The sequence below is a fragment of the Zosterops lateralis genome (genome assembly GCF_965231275.1).
Source record: "Zosterops lateralis genome assembly, chromosome: 1".
Taxonomy (NCBI): domain Eukaryota; kingdom Metazoa; phylum Chordata; class Aves; order Passeriformes; family Zosteropidae; genus Zosterops; species Zosterops lateralis.
Genome location: NC_139762.1, coordinates 58,557,670 through 58,581,080, shown reverse-complemented (window position 1 = coordinate 58,581,080; position 23,411 = coordinate 58,557,670). Strand labels below are relative to the sequence as shown.

At 41.9% G+C, this 23,411-nt stretch overlaps 1 protein-coding gene across 2 annotated transcripts in view; it reads right to left on the bottom strand.

The window, feature by feature from the left end:
- SLC66A2 (solute carrier family 66 member 2) overlaps window positions 1-21,768 on the bottom strand; it is a 64,036-nt gene extending 42,268 nt beyond the window's left edge. The window contains exons 1-3 of one of the 2 annotated variants that reach the window (XM_083882432.1): window positions 21,433-21,768; window positions 12,426-12,559; window positions 8,186-8,239 (exon numbers count right to left, since the gene is read on the bottom strand). In XM_083882432.1, coding sequence (XP_083738558.1) covers window positions 8,186-8,239; window positions 12,426-12,559; window positions 21,433-21,635 — 391 coding nt within the window. In that variant the 5' untranslated portion in view covers window positions 21,636-21,768. The remainder of the gene's footprint in view (window positions 1-8,185; window positions 8,240-12,425; window positions 12,560-21,432) is intronic. The other variant, XM_083882431.1, reaches the window with a different exon arrangement.
- Between the last annotated feature and the right edge of the window lie 1,643 nt (window positions 21,769-23,411).

Sequence of the window (23,411 nt, the reverse complement as noted above, 5' to 3'; positions counted from 1 at the left end):
CAGGGAACTGGATCAAATAACTTTAGAAATCCCTTCCACACCAAATTTAAAGAATGAAGCTCACCATTCAGATCTAGATGTGACCAAGTATACAACAGCACATGACAAGCTCAAGAAGGAGGCAACTGCAAAAGCTTCTCACCTCTACTAAACCAAAGCAGTAGCTTCACTGCACACATGCTCCCAGATGTGAAGGATGAGCAGACAAGCAGCTGTTTGAACATTTAGATATTTCATCGCTGATATTCTTAAAGCACCTAATTATTCTGGCTCCCACCAAGAAGGTAAAGATTTTTTCAACATCTTTGCTTACTCACTATTTCCACAGCCCTGGAAGCAAGCTCAGCCACCTCTCTGAGGTTCCAGTTGAGTGGCTCAGCACTATAGTTTTGGAAACCCCAGAGCACCCTCATGTGGCTAGATGTTGCTAGTTCTCCTTCCCCCGTCTGAACCGTCTGAGGCACAAGCAAAATCCTCGTTTTATTCTCAGGTTTATTTCCCCACCACACCACCAACTGGGCATGGTTCTTACAATATGAAATATATTTCTGCTGCCACACAGCTCTTCCAACAGACTCTGTTTCAAGTCTCTTCTTCCCACCAGAGCAGAGCTGGATGACAGGCCTGCCAGATGGCAGGTCAGGGGCACCAGGAGCTGGAGTGCGCACCACGAGCAGCATTCCAGAAACACGGTGTTGAACCTTGCTCCTGTGAAGCCTCCAGGTATTACTGCTCATACCAGGCTGGGGAGCAACCTTCACCACCTCTCTCTTTTCTCCCCAGACTGAACAACAGTCTTCCCTCAATTTAAGGTAACATTGAAATTTCTCGGTAGCAGATAAGGATTTTTTTCTTTTCCCCCTACTCCTTTTCTCTCTTTTTTTTTTTTTTTTAAGATAAAGACAGGCTGGGAGAACAACAGCTGCACTGCTTCTTTCCAGCTCTCCCAACCACTGCAGTGTGCTCCTCATGTTGCATGGCAAAGGGCAAAGGAAAGCCCCTGACACTATACACACCTCCCTCACTCCACCTAACCCATGCCTGCCTGTCCATCCCCTTTCTCCTTGCAGCAGGTAGGCTCATGGAACAGGCATGAATCCTCCACATGCTGCATTTAGCCTGGCAGATCCTCTTAAACTATAAACACAAGCACTGTAAACTGCATTAAGAAGTTCACAAAACAAAAACCTACCCACATTTTCATGTCAAAGCCATTCAAAAGCAGCAGCAAGGCTGGTGCAAAGAAGGGGTCAAAAGGCTTAGGTCCAAACATACTGCTCTACCACCAAATAACATCTTACTGAAACGACTCCAACTCAGAAGAGATTGTATGAGTCTGCAATAGGCTATTTCCCTATTGTTTGTAAGCTGAAAACTTAAAGGGAGCTAAATAATAATTTTAAAATACAGTAGCAGCAAAAACAGAGCACTGTCCTCCAGGCTCCCTGCCCTGATAACAAGTAAACTCAGGTAATGCTTTCTCAATTCCCTGTTTTAGGGATAGAGAATATGTATATTTTTTGATTACCACCAATGACGGAAACTAAATGATTCAACATGTTACACAAAACATTACAAAGCTAATACCAATTACAGAAGAAATTACAAATATTTTATTTACAATCCCACAATAGTCTGGATCACAAAAGCCTTCTGCAGATCATCTAGTCCACTCTGTTCAACAGCAACCTGTTAAAAATTTAAAAACCAAGGACATTTCATTTTACAAAGTGGTACTTTGAACCTCGCTGATTAAGAATGGGTAAATTTTTAAACTGTGAAGAACCAGTTTGACCACAAGTTACTCTATGCACTACAATAAAATATAAGCAAAATGTTACTGTCCACATTACACAAGATCAGAATAACCCCTTCAGTCCTTAAGGCTTCAGAGGATTCCGTTTAATAACTAAAAGAAGTTGCAGATGGCAATTCCAATTTCTCAAGTGTTTTGAAAGAGTACTTTTTACAATACAGCTCTCGAAGCACAGGAATGCTACTGCATTTATCACTGAATGCAAAATAATCTGTATAGTGTATCAACTCTGCTGGTGCAAAACGTGTGGATAATGTGAAACAACCACTAGCCAGCATCTCTCATGTACAAACTAAGGAGAGAAACATTACTGGCCAGATAAGGTTTTGATTGCCAAAGGTGCCACCACTGATCTCTGAGTGAAGCCCAAAAGATGAAATTTTTTTTTGTAAAGTTTCCAAACAAGAAGTCTAGAAACTAAAATTCATCAATGGTAATCAAAAATTACAGACTCCAGAACTGTTGGTTCATTGCCCACTAAAAATACAACCTGAAATGCAACTCACCCATCCACATTCCATGGTGGGTGTTCACTCCATTCTCCATCCCACAGGCAACCATGACACCTGGCAGGTGGCAACTTTTCTTTCTGCTTAACTGTTGTAACTGATACACAAGTTAAATTTGGAGAAAAGCAGCTTCCAAACTGAAAGGAGCCTGAAGCTCACAGAGCTCTCTAGTGCTACAAGAACTTGCACAGCTGAAAACACTTTTTCCCCAAGTTGTCTTTTAAAGGACATTACCTCTCTGCCTACCAATTCTAGTTTTATGTTAAATTAAGGTAAAATATCTAAGTTCCAAAACAAACCCCAAATCAGTAGGAACCTGTTCAAACATCATTGTGCTAACCAAAACTCTGGAAAAAAGGATTAAAAGTTACCACCCAAATAAGACCTCTCTGCTCTGAGTTATGCTACCTATGTAAAGAAAACAGCAGGTCAGCAGCCAAGAAAGTTATTTACCTGGCAGATACATGTAGTTTTCAGATAACTGGCAAACCCAGTAAGAATCCTCTATGAAGCATGCTGACTAAGAACATAAGACTTCAACTTGAGAAGGAGGACCCATGTGCTAGCATGAAGTAACAGGTGCTCCACAGCACTTGTACACTACTTAAACCAGAAAGAAGAATTAAGACAGGAGCTCTTGGCATTTCTTGGACTCTAAAAAATGCTGTGGGTTTTTCTGGATATAAACCTCATTTCATCACCTCACCTTTCTCCAAGAGGCAACTCAAGCATCTGTGTTTAGGTAACATAGGCCTGTGATAGCAGGCACCTTATCAAACATGCCTGAGATTCCTGCCGTGTTCTGGAGATAACAAATCACAGCACAGCCTGCCCGTGCTGGTTCACACATTCATCAAGTGATCACAGCAAGTGTAAGCAGCATGCTCAGGAGGAAGAAGCAGGAACGTCTGAAATTATGGATTTTGTCCTCACCATGTCCCCATGATTTCTACTTTCCTAGAAATGTCTGAAAATTTGCCGATGGGAAGCAGAGAGTTAAATCCTTATTTTGCTTTTCCTGTATGCACAGCTTTTGCTTCACCTATTAAAGCATTTTTACCTCAACCCAGGAGTTTTCTCACTTCTAACCCTCTGTCACTTCCCTCCCACCCACTGCAGGGGAGTGAGTGGGTGGCTCTGCTGGGAAGAGCTCCCTGACGGGGTGAACCCACAACACAGGATTATTCCCTTCAGCTTATCTACAACTACTGATAAGTCTGCAGTTCATGAATGAAACAATACACCCGAGATCCGTTGGAAGACTTGGAACCTATTGCCTCATACTTTACAGATCACACTGCAGGTGATGTCAGTCCCTCCCACTTCTATTGTCCAGTTCATCCATGCATCCCAAGAAAAGAAATACCCTTAGGTTTTCTAAAGGTGACCACCTTAACTCTCATGCAAAGCCATACCCGTCTCTCAGGCCTAAATCCACTACTTGCCATGCATTACAAAAGTGACTTGTCCACCTGGATCCCTCACCACTTCATCTCTAAATCTGTGGATTTACTGCAATTCTCCCTCCTCCCTTGCTCATCCCTCTAGAGAGCCACGTGGGCCAGTTGCCTCTAGGGCAAGGAAATGGGAAAATAAAAGAAAATGCATTCCTATCAGGTCAGGAATGTGCTTTCACAGCACTGAGGCAGGCAGGAAACAAACATGCCTCCACCTCACTGCAGAGGGTGTGTGTATTTCTGATCTCTCACCTTAGGGAAACTGCAAACTGCCAGAGGCAGGGATCATAGCTGGTCAGAGGCCTCAACAATCATTCTTTGGGTTTCTCCCTTCCCAGCTGTCTTTTCTGAAAGGAAAAGGTCTCTCTGGAATACAGAATTTAAACTTATCTTTCCCTTTTATACCTTCTGAATAACACCAGATAAGCCTGCAAAAAGGTATGCCCTCCTACTGAACCACTTCCAACAGGACAGAAAAGGCCACAGAACTTTTATTTTGAGGCCCATTAGAGCCTGAGGGGCTGGAGAAAGATTTACACTGAATGGAACTTCAAAGCTTGAAAGAGAGTATCTACTGGGAAACATAAAACTGGTCCCAGAAAACAGACTGATCCAAAGCCATTTTTCTCATGTTTTCTGAAAGAAAATTATTTTAGTGTTGAAATTGCAATGGTTCAGGACAAATTCCCTATGAAAATAAAGGAACAACTTTTAAAATTAAACAATTCCCTCTCTGTGTCTCTAGTTGGGGGGCGGGGGGAGGTTATCTGTTCAATCTGTTCAGTATGCCAACAATTTCTAAGCTCCTTTAAAAAAAACTAATAATGTTCTGTTTGGACTGAATTATTCTGGAATGCTTGAATAGCAAGCAACTTAGACCTCCAGCACAGACTCATATCTATAAAGACAAATTATTTTCCAGACTTATGTTGGTCTCATTTGCAACATCAACTAAAAAGAAACCAAAATTATGTATTAAAATGACACTAAGGTTTACCACTTAAGTATTTACTTAAAACAAATTTAAAATTGCCCCTACATCCTTATAATCTCCATTTCTTACTCTCTTTTGTCTCTTGAAAGGTCTAAAAATTGATGCTGAGAAAGACATAAGGAAATAACTGTTCCCATCATACAGAGAATTACAACAAAAGCATCAATGCAGACAGGTGCCATCTTCTCAGACAAAGTAGACCTGAATTCTTCAACAACTAGAACTCCATCAATAATTTTTTTAATCCTTTAATCCTTTTATAAATTAAAAAAAAGCAACAAACAAACCACAAGACAAACAAGCAAAAAATATATCCTTTTGGCATCCTATTTTCTTACACACATCCTATTAAAATCCCTTCTCCCAGAGGTCCTCTCTGAAATACTAAGAAAAGCACTCTGAAATTACTCTAATGAGGATATATACGATCCTGGGAGGAGGGATCGAAACCCTTCCAAGAGCACTTCCATGGTCAGTTATGCACAGACAGAGCTGGTGACAGCCCAGGAATAACTCTGCTCTCGTTGTTCCAGCTGTACAGGGAATTCAACTACTGGGCAGCACAGTGCAGAAATCAAGCACTGTCAATGAAACCCAGGTGCTGCCCACAACCAGCAAGGAAAGCTGTGCCTCTGCCGTGTCCCCAGATTTGCTCAGGATATCAGGGCTGGACAGAGAAGCACACAGTTCATGTTACTTACAGAGTACCCTTGGAAAAACACAGTGCTCCCCCACAAGCTGTGCAGGATCCTCCCCTGAACCCAAACACACCTAACACTGAACAGAAGAAATCAGAGAGCTGATTAAATAAAGTTTACATCCTTCATGGCACATGTAATGCAGTAGTGCTGTTCTAGAATATGTCAACACTGTGGTGGTGGTGTTGAACAACACCAGCCAGCAGATGCCCTGAGGTAGCTGAAGAGCATGGAGAAAAGGACAGGTGGAAGTGTGAGTTATTTACCAGGCTGTCACACTGCCAGTGGAAACCATGCAGCAGATGGCTGCACCTGCTAAATTCACATTACTATTTTCTCCTCATTACTATGCAGATATAAGTCTGCAAAGTCAACTATACACACATTTTACATTTTCTCCCCCCTAAAAATGTTTAGTAGTTTAAAATAATTTGCACCAGGTGTTCGATGAATCTAAGTTTTTGTTGTTTCATTATCACTTTTGGTAATTGTTTTTATTACTTGTGATTCAAAATTTCATGTTATTTGATGAGTTTCAAAGGTTCAGGATTCAGTAATACTGAAGATTGCTTTAAAACTTGCTGAGAAGGAAGGAAATCCCAGAAATGTCTTTCAAAATGTTTAACTGTCTACTCAGAAGGAAAAAAAATATTCAGCAAGTCGCATCCACTTTGAGGCTCACCTGCCACACATTGAAACCACTCAGAATAACTTTAAACAATAGAGGCTCTTTGGAGCAATGACAGTGTTTTGTTACTCCTTTAGTGATTTTGTTACCCCAACAGTCTCCAACACTCAGAGGGCTCAAAATATATCTATAGAATTTGTATTTTAGGAAAACAGATTAATATACTTGTTCACATTTGTTGCAAATCATGCAAAAAGAAGCAAATAAATATCCAAATTTCAACTCAACTGCAGCTTGTTCAGCCTCAGCAGTTGCCATGCTACCAGGCACTAGGTAGAACTACACACCTGAAGTAGAAAACAAAGGAAATAAAGCAATAATCCTTCAGAACTGGAGCTACTTCTTTTTAATCTTTCCTTCACCAAGAAGAAAAAGGGAAATCATTTTATTTCTGTATGGAATCAGAAAACCCTACACCCTGGGGCCAACCTTACTGTAAATTTTTTAGGTCACTCTAACTGCAGTAACCTTCCCCCACACCCCCAACTTTCTCTCAGTACTGACTGATAGAAAGGCACTATTCAAAGTCATATGACAGAGATAAAGGCTTTTTCAGATAACATGTGGTATTAAGTGGTTTCTTGAACTACTGACAACAAAACAAACCTAAAAGCAATCTCCCAGAGCTCAGCAGAAGTTCAGTTCCTATTCAAGGAGAGGCACCAAGCAAAAGCCCTCTGTATTAATCTCACAAGTTCACCCAAAATTCATTGGTAGTCCAGTACATTTGCAGATTAATTGTTCAACAGCTCAATAACAAAAGAACTTTCATAGATTATCTTCAATTACAAACATAATTTACTACATGACCAGAAAAAAAAAGTAAAATAATAATTTCTGAAGCCTAAAAATATACTGAAAAAAATTTTACACCACTCAAATATTCAAAGGAAATTCAAACAACAAATCGTTTTTCTTGAGCAGAAGTTTTAATTAAACCTCATGAACAGAGAGCTGAACTCCTGCTGAGCTCCCCGAGACTGCTTTTAAATCTTATTTAATCTAAGCAGGGATGGCCTTATGGCTTCAAGAAAGCACTCAGGTTAACACCACTCTGGGGCAGTTTCTCAGAGCTAACTCCAGCTTGGCTAACTGCATGTTGAGAAATACAGACACTCTCCTTTTGCTGCAGTAATGCTCTTCTGTGCCCTCAGTTGATCCCTCACTAACTCAGAAACTGCAGCAGAACACAACTGGTACCAGTCGAAGATTCTGAATTGGTTCAGTTAAAATCAGTGTAAAAGTTGGCTTTGAGGAACTTCTGTGTCAGTGTAACTTCTTTGATGCAATATCCCAAGTAATTTAAAACAAAATTACAATGACTTGATTAAAATTGTCAGTCTAAACTATTAAGAGTGGAAAAAATACTGCAAGGCTGGTTTTCACCCAATATTTCCTGTTCCTTAGGTAAATTAAACAACATAGATTGCAACTCTGAAACGGAAGATTGGAAGCTGTCATCTTGGGCATTACTAATACCCAAACAGCAATTTTGAGGCTGCTCTATAATGAAAAAGAGAAATATTCACAAGGATGCAGGCACTTTGCTCGAATATCAAGTGCTGTGTGAAATTTCTTATCTTGCATTCTGCACACTGCTGAAAGATACTTCTGTATATTTCATCGTTTCCTCCAGTGCTAGAGCTGAAAGAGGACAACCTGTGTCTAAAGAGGTGGATTTCTGTATCATGTAATATTTGTTTTTTTGCCCAGCTTGAGGAAGGAGTAAGGAAGATATCCTTGAGAGACACAATGTGGTCAATCCAACTGCCTTCAAAGAACTGGTTTCTGAAATAGAGCTGAAAGCATCTCTTCCTCTTTTCCATGAAAGTTAAAAGTGGGCAGATGAAAAATTAAAGAAAAAAAAAATCAGACACCATATTTTAGTATGTCAAGAAAAGGTAATGTAAACATTCTCTATAGAAATGATCATGCAATCATTTCCAAAAATGATCACAAATATGATATGATATATGTAGTTAAAGGGACAACTTCATGCAGAATGGGTTTGTACAGTACATACCCAGATAGGATCTCTTGGGAGGTGCTTTGATTTCTTCATCCTTACTATCTGCAGCTACATAAAAAAAAGAGTTGAAGGGGAAAAAAAAAAAGAAAGGAAAGACAGACTTTTATGATTAAATGCAACAGTGGTTATTTCAGTTACAGTTTAGTCAGTTAGTACATTTTATTCATTAAAAAATAATTGCCAGACCAGAACATGCCAGAAATTTTAGTCCCCATGCTTTCTATAAGGCTCCCACCCCACAATGTTAAGATAAGACTGAGCAGTAGGAAGTCCCAGAACAGTCTCAGTGCACAACCCAACAGCAGTGTACCTATGAGGGGAAAATAAAGATTTAAAACCCAATTAAATAGACAGCTTGAGTCTTACTTTAGACTACATAAACTCGAACTTTTCATGCTCAGATAAAACGAGCTGTTACCCCATCAATATTGGGCGTGTGGATATGTATGTACAGACAGCTGAGACAGTAGTTGCCTTGCCTCTGGTGGAAAATGCTGTTCAAAAATACTGTCACAAATCCCAACATCAAAAAGGAGAGAACAGACCTCATCTGTAACCATGCTGCATTTTTCACTCTAACCTTCCTCTGCCAGTTGAAAACCACATACACAAGAGGGTTTTCCAGTGCCAAAACCAAAGCTCTTTAAAGGATTAGAGTACTATAATAAGATACAAGATATAAAGTAGATTAAGTCAACCAGCAAAACTAGATTAATGACAGGAAGAAATCATCTTCATGTAAAAACACAGGAGCCCATGTTCTACTTTTGGAGTCTGGGCTGCACAGGCAAGGAGAGATGTCCAACCGTTTCCGTTCAACAAATTCTGTCACTGGTTTTCACTATAGTTCACACTCAGGGAACGTGAACAAGAATCTGTCACAATGTCTTGGGCATAATTAGAATCTTTGTTGGAGAGAGGTGAGAGGCTAATTTGGGGAAAGACAAAGCAGGTTCTTCATAGGACCTTCATTCACCCAAGAATATGAAGAAACTGCTCTGGCTCACCAACATTCCCAAAAGTAACCAGATGTTTTCAGGTGTCTGTATCTATGCCCACCTTGCTTCAGGCATCTCTTGGCTCTCAAGTCAAGACATAGCACATGCACCTTTTTGTATTTCAATATTCAGCTCTTTAGCATGGCAGCACCATCATGCCCCAAAATACTACAATACTTTGGAGACAAACAACAACAACAAAATAAACAAGAACTCTGGCCCTTTCTGTACTGTGCCAACAATGCAGCATACATATGGCTACACAGATCCAACATTAAATCTTCAGAACAAATATGGAAAACTATTGCTACAACAACAATGGCACCAGAAAATCTTCATTAGAGCAGCTAAAATGCAGTGAGATTAAATACAGGATAAAAGATGAGAACCTATTGTTTGTGCCTGCTGACTTCACCTGAAGAGACTCCTTCATGTAGCTTTCAAAGTATTCATATACAGGGGAGAGAAGTATCCTATCACTGGAAGTTTTAAAATCAAATTGGAGTATTTGTTTGTTTTGTATTTTGCCTGGTTTGGGTGCTGGCTTCTCCTAATCTGAATTGTTAAAAACAGGCTACACAGTCCAAGTTTAAGAAAAAAGTAATAGAACAGTTGGATATATGAAGAGCACTTGCTCTGTTTTCATCACTATGTACTGAAGGATGAAGTCTATGTATCCCAAACAAGAAATCAAAGAAGGCAGCAACAGCACAAAGATGGGTTGCACCACTTTCAATTTAATTTCATTTTGCAATACTAAAAGGGAGCAGGGGAAAATCCTGTAATTGAGGAGTAACTATGAGAAGCGACAAAATTTAAGAAAATTCACATAATCTTTTAAGGCTCTCTATATATAGAGTCTAAAAAAAAAAATAAATCAAACATTACTAGAAAATCCAGGGAGACTGCATTTCTCATGCTATGATGGCTAACCCACAAATCAAAGTACAAGCAAATTGACTGAATGGCTTTATATGTTCTGAATAGTTATTGACATTTTGGGTATTTTAAGCCACTAACACCACAAAACAGGCTAAAATATACAGAACAAGCTTGTCAGGATTTGAAGAGATTGCTTCTTAATGCATCAAGATAGGAAGCAGATTCCTTCTCAACTAGTTATTACCTAAGGGACCCAATTTATGAGAAAAATAAAAACAAAAGGAAAAACAGCAATCCCTACATAACTGAAAACACACTGGAAAGCATATACTTATGCCACTTGGAAGAAATACCACATTTAACAATAATCTAAGAAGACCCTTCCACTGAAATATTCTATTGTTTCTAAATATTTTGGATTATTTTGCCTAAACATTCAAAGGGAGGATAGAAAAGAAAAATGTTTAAAATGAAGACCAGCCATGTGAGAAATAATAATTATATGACCATACAGAAATGGTGCACCTTCCCTCAGGATTCTGCAAGGTTAACCAAAAACAGTGACTTCAAACTTAGCTCTTCACTGCCCCAGTAAGTTATAAGGAAAGAAAGTAAGTACACAGATTTATCAGCTTGCCTAGATAACCATAAAACTTCAGAGATTAGATTAGGTGTACGATTAGAAACACAGTTCTCACTCCTACTCATATCATACTTGAAACCTATCATTCTGTCCACCTTGAAAGGAGCTTTGTATGTTTATTCTGAGCCATCATACAGCTGTCCTTACTAAAAATCAATCCCATGTAAGAAAAAAATTCCAACTATTCTCAGTGGTTTTGGGAGGATGCAAGCCTTTCAATGAAAACAAATAATTAAGGACCACAAGTAGGCAAAAACCAGTCTCTCAAATTCCACATGACAAACTGAGTTTTAGAAAAAAGGATTAAATAACACAATGAAACCTTAAAGAATTTCTGTCATCTGTCAAGGGAAGGACTGATTATCCCTCAGGAGACTGTATGTCTTTCAGGGAAAGTTGCTTAAAAGAGCACTATATATTAAACTGAACCTTCCTTTTCTGTCCAAAGGTTACTGAAGGAGCCTGCAAGTGTGTGTATAAATGCGCACAAGAACAATTTCCTCTCAGAAAGGGCAAACAGAGAAACCTCTCCATCACTCCACAAAATGCTAGCGCAAACAGCAGAGGAGGAAGAAAGCAGACATGCCCCTCCCAAATGCTTCCTGGATTTTATCTGCTGCTAAATCTGGCTGAAAGTAGTTTTTAAGTCATTCATCCTGCCAGACTGAAAACCCCAGTGAACAGAGCAGCCTGTGTTTAGAAGCTGGAGTGTAGCTCCTCTTCTACACAAATTCACTTACCAGAATAGTTTCTCACTACACCCCACAATGAGCAGGAATGGAAGTAGCTTCCTTAACTATTAGATAAATTACCCTACTGCACAGCCAGGAGCTGCTGCCTTCTAATGACTGCTGTGGATATCTGGAATTGGATCAGACCCTCAATTATTAGAGAGTATGGAAGAGAACAGATGGAGAGAATAAATTATACATCCTTAATAGCAAAACAACTGACAGAAAGCTGACAGTGTTAATTCTGTTCTTGTTGGTAATAAGCTGTTACATAAAATGTTGCAAGTCAAAGTCAACACAGAGAAACAAAAACCTACCCGTCTCACATTTTTTATCTGCAGGGAAAAAAGCAAGGATTTAGCACAAAGACTGAACATTTTATTAAATAGAGAATAATAGTCTGGCCCAACTGAAAGTATCAAAATTAACCAAAATAAAAAATGTGGGAAAATTCCCATAAATCTCAACTAATCCCGCACTAAAGTCAAAGGAAATGGTACACAAAAAGAGATAGTTTTGCAACTATGATAAGAAGCACCTGGTTTTTTGACAGTCAGTAACTCAAGTAAATAGAAAGTTATTGGCTACAAAAGCAAAGGTTTGCAATTACAACATTTAGATAATAGTGTAAGATCATAACTGAAAACTTGGTTAAAAGTACAGCTGAAGAAAATAACTTCTTACTCCAGGCAAGATGTTTTAAAAAAATCCAGGCTAGCAAAACAGTTTAACAACCAGCTCTATATTCAGAATCTGGTGTGAAACATTAGAGAGAACTCCAATTTCTACACTGAACCAAGACCTGTCTGAAATAAAATTTCAGCTGTATATTTTTATCTGGAAAATTGCCAGTTTCAAAAAAAAGTTCAGAAAGTGCTACAGTGGGGAGACTGAACTGCAAGACAGAACTTTTTTACTAAGTAGAGCACACCATATTTTCAGAAATATTTATCAAAAAAAAGCCAATTCCCGTCACTGACCTGCAAAAGAGCGGCGTTTCACATTCAGCTCATTGGACACACGAACTTCAGTGCACAGCTTCAGCATCAGTAACATTGTAATGATCATGATAATGCTCTGCCACAAAAGCGGGGATTCAAAACGCCTTCCAAACCTGAATGAGGAAAAGAAAGTATGTAAAACAACCTCTAAGCACTGGAAAAGGAAATGCTAACAGTAACAGGTATGGAAGGCTGAGGAAGTCAGAATCACCAGACAGACCTAGTTGCACATACAGTAGCTCAGAGAAGTATCTGAGAACCTTATTTCAACATCCCAGTGGACTGATCCTAGAGATGCTGAAGAGAGAAGTTTAAGTCTTTGCTTCAAAAGCCAGCAGCAAACCTATTGTTTTGAAAGGAGAATCATTAAGCAGTAAGTCCGTACAGAGAGATCAGAGAGTTATGCCACATTAACACCAGTTACATGTGCTCTCCATACACACAGTCCAAAGATTTCACATGGACTTCTGTGCAAAACTTCCCTTGATCAATTTTTTTTTTTTTTAATTAAGTCATAAAAACAATAGCACTTGCCCTATGAAGAAATAAATACCCACAGCCGTGTCTAGACAACTGAGTGGAAAAGTCAGGTCTTCAGAACACACCAACTATTCAATAAACTTTTGTCTTATTTGGACCAAGACTGGGGGAAGTAAGGAAGTACAGACGACATCTCATGGGAGCTTCTGAGCACTTCCTTGACACAACAGAGAAGGTGTACTTGGATTGTGGCCAGCCTTGACTGAAGAGCTTACTCTTAAGTGATTACACAAGATTCTGCTGTAGGAAAAGGAGAACCCTTCAGTGGAGATCATTAATGCTCCAAGATCCTCTTCCTACACTACTTGGTGAAAACTCAGCAACCCTCAACACACACTCAGTAAGTGCCTAAGGGGTAAAGGGTGGAAGCTTATCATGTGCAGCCCTCAAAGTACATTGCATTTACAACACGAAGGTGACACACACATCACAGTGAGCTGCTTCTCTGTGCTCAGTTCTGCCAGGTTTTATGCCTTGAAGACAGACATACTAAGGAAATTATTTGGTCAGAACACATTGCTGTGCTCCCCAGCTCCCTCACCTGCACCGTGAGGCACACAGTCTCTTTCTAAATTCCCTAACAGCACAGTTACCCAGGCCAATCTTTGACCACATCAGCATAGTGCCTCACAGGCACAGCAATTATTGTCCTCTTCTTGACAGTTCGTTTTGCAGCGCCCTGGCAAAACGTAATTTGTTAATGCTTGGGCTACTTTCACAGCCCAGCTCCATGCTAGTAAAAACCAGCTAGGTTCACCATCATGCTGTCACACACTACTGTGTTTCCACCACAGCCATTTCACCAGGGAGATATTTTTTGCTACAAGTCAACTAACAAGGAACAGGAAAGAGACTGGACAGTCCTTGACTCAGCTTCCTTGGAAATCCTGCGCAGAAGAGCCAAGCAGCCACATCAGTGAAAACAGCCAAGTATTTCCTGTCTGATGGCAGGAATACAGCTGAGGAAAAGTACAACTCCTTGAGCCTCCACACCACTGCCAGAGGGCCCACCAGTAACTACTGCAGGAACAGCTGTTCTGTGACTTTTAATCCCCTACTTCTTTCTACCCCCGATGGAGCCATTACTGTAACAAACTGGAGGACACTATGAGGAAGGAAATAAAGAACACCACTGATAATATAATCATAGGCAGTGTGTGCTCTGGGTAAGGCTTTCACTGCACTAATTCAAAATGCAGGGGAAAAGAACAGAAGTTTAGCCAGCCTATGCCTCAGGCTCATGATTCCAGAGCTCATTCAAGCTGTGTTCCTGACTTTGGCCAAGTTCCCCTCATCTACTGGAATTCATTACTATTACATTTGTCTCTTACCCAGGGATGAGAAAAAATATGGGAAAGACTTACTGAGAATTATGGAGCAGTTAACTATAAACCAGTTTACATCGGGTTTAGAAAAATCATCTCCAATTACAAATGTATTTGCATATAAAAATACAGTAATGCATTTAAAAGGGGCTGAGCTAGCAGCACAAGTTAAAAGCTATTATGACAGTAAATCCAGCCACAGGTCACTACAAGGTTAGTTTCTGCCTGCTGATGAGATTATTGGTCATTCCCTAATGGGTGCCCCACATAAATACTGCTTGCAGTATAAATACCCACTCGCTACAAACACAAATAAGCACAGCTGCCTGCTTGTCTGATCACAACAATTTGTCATGAGATTCAAGTACTGCTCCCGACCCCCTCCCCCTAAACACCAGGTGGGAAGAAAAGTAAAACAAAACTCACAACACATAAGAGAGTTAAAATGGAAATTTAAAAATTCTTATGGGAACTTCAAACAATGCAAACCACCTGAAGTGTTTTTCACAACCATCCAGTCAAAGACAACAAAGGTTATACTACAAAACATGTGAAACATATCTCACAAAATCCCAGATTGAGTCTTGCAGGCAACACAACCCTCTAAACTAGATCACATATACAGGAAAACAAACAGCTGCCATGGAGACCAACAGGCAGAGCAAACTACACCACATGGATTACACACTACCTGGGCAGCAAAACTGAAGGGAATACCACTGTCAAGGACCACTCTTGAGTTCCTGAAGCTGTGAAAGGAAAGCCCGAAGATTCATTTTGCTCAGGATCAGGGACACAAACACCACTCCGACCTGCTTACCCTACTCTGCATTGATATCAGGGCCTGCCGAGGCAACACTAATCCAGTTTAAGACTCCTCAGGCAGCTTGAGGCAGGAGCACCATGGGATGTATGCCCTGCAGGGAGAGCATGCCATTCCATGTTCTGGTTCCTTTCTGTCTCTGCGTAAGCAGTAGCCAGGAGAGGAGGAACATTAAGGTAATTAAAGCACCTTATGAGAGAAAGATGAAGAGCCTTAGGATACTAGAACAGGCTTCCAGAAAAGATCAGCTCTGAAGTCCTGGGGCTGAGGGCTCAACACCATTACTCTGCATTTTCATCCCGTAACTACAAAATTGTGTAACAAAGTGAACAGTGACACTTTGCAGTATTTAAGGAACTCAGACTTCATATGTCAGACTGTAAAGAGGCAAAGAGCTTTTAGACTGGTTACTTCATTTGTAAAAAACAAAAGTACCATTTACTTCTTGTACTAGTCAAATATGCAAATAAAGGGGAAGAATGGCTTTACATGTGTTAGTGCTTACATGTTTCCACAGCCTTCAAATGGCTAATGAATGTTCAGGATGATGAAGACAAGAGAAGTGCATGCTCAAGCCAGAGCAGACACTAAATGAGTTATTGAGTGATTCCATTGGTACAATTCAATTCTGCAATATTCCTGCTCTTCCAGTCCTGGCCCTATTGAAGCAGCAAATGCCAATTGTGAAAAAGAAGCCTACGCAAGACCAAACATAAAAGGTTTGCTTACCACTTTTTCTAAGGTATCTGTGAAAAGAAACTGACTGCTTTTGGAGCAGCCAGATCACCATCACCCTGACCACTCTGTTTCCTCCTACACTCCTGGATGCTGTTCCAGTTTTCATCTGCTGTCATCTCAGCTCTTTTTAGATTCTAGGCAACACAGAAAGCACACAGGATACCACACACAGTACCAGAACAATGACAGATAGCCCAGGCAGCAGCATGGCAGCTGTCCTGACAGTCATCCCCTACAATTACAGAATTTAACCTGTAGGATTTAAGCAGGAGGAAGAAACAAACTAGTTCTGCAACAGGATCTTTTGATACAAAGTTCCTCTTGACATGTAAACCTCCAAGACTTTATGCATCATCCCAAACCAAGCTCCTCACTTTGGCATACAAAATTCTACTTTACTTTCTGCATGAAAAAATAGTACATCTTATCCCTGCTCTCTGGCACTTATACAAAGGAGGAGGAATTGCATAACACTTTTGCTCTCAAATATCTGAGCAAGATTCCACCAGCAGGCCATACATAAGGCAATCTTTCAAAGTTGTAGTCATTCTGTCAGCTTGATTCATAGCATCATGCCACATTCCACACATGGCAAAAGCTGGCAGGATCCATTTTAGTAACAGAAGCCTTAAAAACACCAGTTTCTCTTCCTCACAAAAAGCCCTTCAGGCATCACTGCTTCACTTTCTGAAGCCAGAGCAACACTGCACAGAAGGGATCTGGTCCACAAGTGGCACTGTAGGAATTACAGCATAATAAATACCTAGGAATCTACCCCTGACAAGACCAAGTTCAGCATTTCTCTATAAATTATCTCCAGCTCCATACTTGAGTCTCTAAACTTTTGTTCTTAAACAGAGAGCTTATTCCATTGACTCCAGCACAGAGAGTTCCCAGGTCTATTGATATCCATGTTTTAAGAAGACTTTTTGTTTCAGGTCAACTGATGTGGAATGGGTAGAGGGTTACCTTTGCTCAAAAATAGCACAATCCATGGTCTCCATCCTACCCCTGGCTGTCAGAACTTGTTCCCATGGTTTGCCTTATGGCAACTATTTTGTGAGAACAACTCCAAAACTGGATGGTTTTATTATCTGGTTTTGGATTTCTGCGGCACTGCTGTGTGAGCTTTAGAACAGTGTCCCACAGAATTGCAGCTCAAAACCTTTGGAAAGAACATTGTCTTCTTGGAAAATATACAAATCCTATTTTATAATGACATCTATTTTACAAACCATAAAACTGAAAAACATCTCAAAAAACTTCTGGGGATAGCTGGCAACATAAGTACTTTTGGCTGCACTTACTCAAGACACATATAAAAATGTCTACGCTGATTTCTAAGAAATCTATAATTCTTTTTCTTCTAGCTATTTATTCTCATTTTAGAAGAATAGAAGAAACTGTAATTTATCTCTTCATAAGCTCTGGTTTAAAGAAGAAATGGCAAAGAGAGGGAGGGGGAAGAGACAGAACTCACAGGTTTTTCTGCATCCTCCACCCCCAATTGATTACACAACTCTCACCCGCCTTCTCATTCCTGTTTTCCATCATGACAATGCAAAGCTTCTCAGCTGGCAGCCTGCAGGCCTCACCAACCCAGGAGATGTGTCACCTCAGTCTAGTGCCACAGGGAGCTCTGGATCCATCCCACAACTTCCAAACAGCCTGGGACAGCTTAAAAAGATAATTAATCACCTCAAAGCTCAGGGTATCCCTTGAGCAAGAACACAGAGCTAACTCAAGAAAGTATAGTAAGACATAAGGCACAAGCTATCAAAAATGGTAATGAAGTGTTTAATTAAAAATGCAGAGGGAAGAAAATTGCTATCAGGGCTTTTTTTTGGAGCAGATCATACACTTTCATATGCACCAGAATTAGAAAGGCCTGGAGTTCTGCACTGCCTCTTGATGCCTGTCCACAGTGCAGACTCTTCCCAGGCTGTGGGGCTGGAGAAGACAGACAGGAGAAGCAGCACTGATAAGGCAGGACTAAACAAAGGGGCAGCTGATGCAGTCATAAATCATATCCAGCAGCTGTACTGGCACCCCAAAATAAATATTGCTTTGATATCTTAGGTAAAATTGTAACAATAGATTACTACTAAAAATAAAGTTAAATTAGTGTCAAATTTACTACAGTACAAAATCTGCTCTTCACACTGGTAAACAAGAGACTCCCTTGTGTGATGTTATAAGCACAAACTGCCTACTTTTCAAATTCTTTTTAAGAACAGTCTTTAAAACAGCAAAAGACTTAAACAGGGCCAAACTTCTAGCTTCTTTTTTCCTAAACAAAAGCCATGCATAAAGTGAAGTAGAATCAGGCCCATTGCTTTCCATACCCTGTCTTCATTCTTCCAGACCAACTCTTTCCCAATGTTTCTACACTAAGTTCTGGCACATTGCTGGAACAAAGCAAGGCCAAATACACATAACTGAAAGCAGAAACATCTCTTTAGGGATGACATTTTGGGACACTGTGTGAAAGAGAAGCGTGAGAAATGGATACTGTGCCATTGTCATCACCAGCAAACTAGAAGTCCTTTGGGCACATCATGAAACTAAGTGATTAGATGTAAGAAAGACAAGGAGGAGAGGCATTGCACTGAGTCCTGTTGACTTCAAAAGATGGCTTACCACTGAAGACAATCTAATCAGAAAAACAGAATTTATAAGAACAGGTAACTGGAAACTGGATTGTTATCCTTGATCTCAGTAGTCCTTTGTTCATTAACTACTATCACAGTGCACTCCACCAGCTGTGTCTATTGACACATAAAACATGCCAAGAAGATTAGGAAGCAAATACTCTGTTTGGAGAGGAGATGAAAGGTCAAACTTAACCCACTGCAAAATCAGACATTAAACCAAAAAAAGGATAACCTCTGAAATAACCAAGTACATTCAGAGGAACCTGTCGAATTCGTCATTCCACAAAGAGGATGTAAGGGAATTGCCCCCATAGTTGAGAAGGAAGCACAATAAAGCCATAAGAGAAAGGTAGGGGGACTGGATCTGTTTTGGGTAACACAAATACAGAAACACCAGCACTACCCAAGAGCAAAAATACAGAGGCATAAAAGGCATTACAGGCAGGAACAGACTGTCCTTGTGAGCCGCAAATTCAATACATGAAATTTCAGGGAAAACTTGGAAGTAACAACAGAAACAAATTACAGAAATGCCTCTGAAGTTAAAAACAAAACAAACAAGCAAAAAGCAAAAACATCAGCCATCCTAGGAAATAATTAATTAAGTCCTGAAAAGCAACACTATTAGAACTTTAAAGTTTTTAAGGCCTAACAGCTTAAGATCAGGATGGAGGGGGAGCCTGTAAAAATGACTCTGGCTCAAATCATGTGCTGAGTAATCAGAGGCAATGAAGAGAAACCAAATGAAACCAGGAGCTATATGGTAGTAAAGTTTTCAGAGGAGAGACTTGGATTAAAACTGGGTTTGCTAAAGGGAAGGAGATATCTGGTACTTGGGGAAAAAAAATTATATACAGAACAAAATTACTTATAGGAATAGTTCTCACCAAGCACCAGAATGAATTAAATTATTTAATAAATTAAAAATAAATAAATAAAAACCTTCTAATTTCTTCCAAAGAATATTACATGTACAATTAAAATAATTCTGCTGTTTATGTCATCATCGAGAGCACTGTGTCCCAGATAATGCATCAGCCATAGGTGACATTAACCAAATAATGCAAAAATTGAATTGCCAAGATGCTCTATGGGTGCATTTTAACCATGCTCACAGAAATCACAGCCTCTTGCTCTACGATCTTCCTTTAATCACCCAGATGCCCAAGGATAAGATCTACCCTCAATGCTGTTTTCATTACTTACTTGTGCTTGTAACTACCAGGGATGCCAAGTTTTTTAGGCAGACAAGCAAAATATTCTCTCCCAGGAACACTGAATTATCATTATACAAGTACTCTTTTGTCTTTTAGCTCAGCAGAACTAGAAAGAGACAATTCATTGCCAGTACAGACAGAAAGGTTTCTGCAGGCTCCTGCATGAAGCCATTCCATGCCAAACTCCAAGGTGAGCAGAACTTACAGTGCTATTCCATGTCAGGGAGTGATACTATTATGTGGCTTAACCACCCACAGTAAAACAATTACATGCTCCTACCAACATAACTGCATTCTCTCTGTCTTTGGAGGTATTGACAAACCTTTCAACAATGACATAAATTATAACTTTTCATTACTTGCAGCATTTTTACTTTCACATATCTCTTAACTAGATGTACTTAAAATCAATTAAAATTAAAGATCTTTCAGTTCTTCCATAGTTTGAGTCTCACTTAACAGATGCATTCACCTGAGTTACCTAGAAATTGCCAGCATCTCCATTCAGGTGCAAGTAATTTCTGTATTTTGACTACCTCCAGTAAAACCAAAAATTAGACTATTTCTCTTTCTAAAACTGTCAGCTCAGGCTTTTAACATCTCCTCCTCTACTTCCCTCTTGCTCTCTGCTTTTCTCTGCTTTCTCAATACACTTCTCTGCAGGAAAACACAGTTGCAATGCAACAAGTAGCTCTGATCTAGTGATGACTCCTCTGTTTGACTGCCAGCCAGCGGTGCCAAGAAAGGGTCTCCTGTTTTCCACTCCAGCACAGCACTTACATGTTGCATTTTGCTGTAGCAGAACCCAGGAAGCCATCATGCAGCCAGAGGAGGTTTCTTTAAAAAGAAACTGGAAACCAACAAACGGATGCAGCCTGTTACCTATCAGTTCTTTATGGATTAAAAAGCATTATTATGTAGTCAAAACAGAATCACAGAATAACTGTCCTTAGTTGGAGTAATTGCCCAGACCATTTCAACGTTGGTATCCCAAGTACATTCTCAGAGGTGTAGCATCAATATAATTAGAAGTAACGACCAAGACGTTAATAACATTGATTCACAGAACATTTTCTTTGTCCAGCAGCACAAGACCTAAAGATGGAAACAAACTTGCTCTTAAGTATTGAAAGTGGCGTTGAGAGCAAAATAAAATTGCTTTTGAAAGGCAACACATCTTTTCCTTGCTTATCCAAGAATGAAAATTTTCATCTGTAGTTGTGCATGAAGATCTACAAGTGAACCCCTCTGAAGCCAGCTGGCATCCTGGGAAAATGCAAGAATACATGGCAAGTGTTCCAGTGACGTTAATGCCAGCTACACACCAGAATAAGTGTGTAGTACTGAAGCTTTCACTCTGAAAATGGGCACAGAGGAGCATGAGAAATGTAAAATACAGTCAGGAAGAAAAAAGACCTGACTTCGCATAAAGCTCTTTACCACAAAGTTAAAAAGTTTCATTTAGGAAATCAGAGTGCTGATAATCAGCTCTGGCAAGGGGAATAGACTGTGCTCCCCAGCCCAGTTCGTTCTATTTAACAGACTCACTGATGGAAAAACAGCATTTAGATCTTCAAGAGAAAGGGAAACGTACATAAAACATTATTTCCTCAAATATTCCAATCAAAGCTTTACAGCTGGCAAGCAAGCACGAACCTTCAGAACAGAGCAGAAACACAACCAACTCACCAGAAAAGTATCCGCAGAATGTTTGCGACCAGCAGCACCAGGCAGACGTATGTGGAGAATCCCTCGGCGTTCTGTGTGCGCCGAATGTGGCGGTACTGGGGGATGTAGGGCACCACGCCGCCGAACACCATGGCCCCCGCCGCGCCCCAGGCCGCCAGCTGCCGCCCGGGCCCCAGCACCCACTGCAGCCCGCCGGGCTCCATGCCGGCACGGGGTGCCCTCGGGCCGGGGGATGCCCTCGGGCCGGGGGGTGCCCTCAGGCCCCGAGGGAGCCCCGCCGCAGCTCTCGGCCGGGCCGGCTCTAGCCGCGGGCGGGCTCCGGGCCGGGATGCGGCACGGCGGCTCCCCTGGGGCCCGGACCTGCGGAAAGGGACGGGGCGTCAGGGCGAGGGCGGCTCCAGCCGCTGCCAGCCGAGCGCCGGCGAGCCCGGACCACCGCCCTGCCGCCCCCGCTCCAGCCCCAGCCCCAGCCCCAGCCCCGGCTCTCCACAGGGGCAGCCCGGCCCCGGCAGCTCCATCGCAGAGGAGAGCCCGGCGGGCGGGCAGGGCGCGAACACGGCTCCGCTCCATCCCCATCCAACCCACGGGCCGTGTCCCCGAGGGGCTTCCCCGCCTGCCTCGCCCACCTCACCCCGCCCCGCGGCCGGGCACGGCCCCCGCCCCGCGGCCGGGCACGGCCCCCGCCCCGCACCTGCTCCCCGAGCTCCGGCCGCCTCCATCCCCCGGCGGCGCCGCTCCGCTCCCCGGGCGGGCAGGGGCGGGCATCGGCCGGGGCGGCCCGTGACGCAGAGACAGCCCCGCCCCGCCAGTAGCGCCGGGCCGCCCCTTCCTCCGCCGGGAGCCACGCCGGGCCCCTTCCCTTCCCTTCCCTTCGTCCACAGGCCGGGCCGGGACACAGCGGGAGGTGCCGGAGGGGGTTTTGCTCCCTCAGGCGCACCTAGGCGCCTTCCCCCCCGCGGGCCGCCCCGGGTCAGGCTCCCCAGGAGTTACGGGAAATTCCGCCGTGCCTCCTGGACAAGGGGGAATGGCTTTAAACTGCAAGGGAGAAGGTTTAGATAAGATATTAGGAAGAAATTATTGACTCTGAGGGTGGTGAGGCACTGTGACAGGTTTCCCGGGGAGGCTGTGGCTGTGCTGTCCCTGCAGGTGTTCAGGGCCTGGCGGGAGGGGCTCTGACCCCCCGGCCTAAGGAAAGGGGTCCATAGCAGGCTGGAACCAGATGGTCCCTAAGGTCCCTTCCAACCCAAACCATTCTGTGATTTCTGTGCCTCTCTGAATTGCAGGGCTGGGGAGGGGAAATGTGCATCTGCTACCCAAAGCAGGGCAGACCCAAAGTGACCAGGGAGTCACTGCTGCCTGCCCTGGGCCAGCAGAGGACGGGTGCTGCAACTGCTGCACCCAGATGCCTGGAGAATCACACCGTGGACCTGCAGACACCTCCTCCAGCCACACTTAAAAGGATGGATCATCCACCACGCATCCAAGTGGCTGTACAGCTGTCCTCCAGGCTTGTTCCTTGGGCTCCCCATAATGCTATCCCAGATGTGCTTCCTTCTACCCTTTCTGCCTTGTAAGTGCCCCTGCTGCTTATCTAACAGGTAATAAATGAGATGCCCTCCTGTATCTGAGTGATGTATTATTTTGTACTATTGCAGCAACTGCAATTTTTTATTTTTAATTTTTTTTTGTGAGTCTTAAAGGGGAAAAGGAGCTGAATTCAAAATAGAAATGTCTGGTTTGGGATTTCAGAAGCCTTTTGTTTACTTCCTGCGTAGCAACACCTCACCTCACTCAACTGCAGCCATTTCTTCCACTGGGCAATTCTTGCAGCATGTGTGCAGCACATTAACCTACCTGCACGTTACCACAGAATGTATTTGTCAAAGATATTCTTGGAGTACCATCACACAAACATCCAAAACAGCCTCCTATGTAGATCAGGTGACCAGTGGTAGGTAACATTGGGACTTACCTTTCCT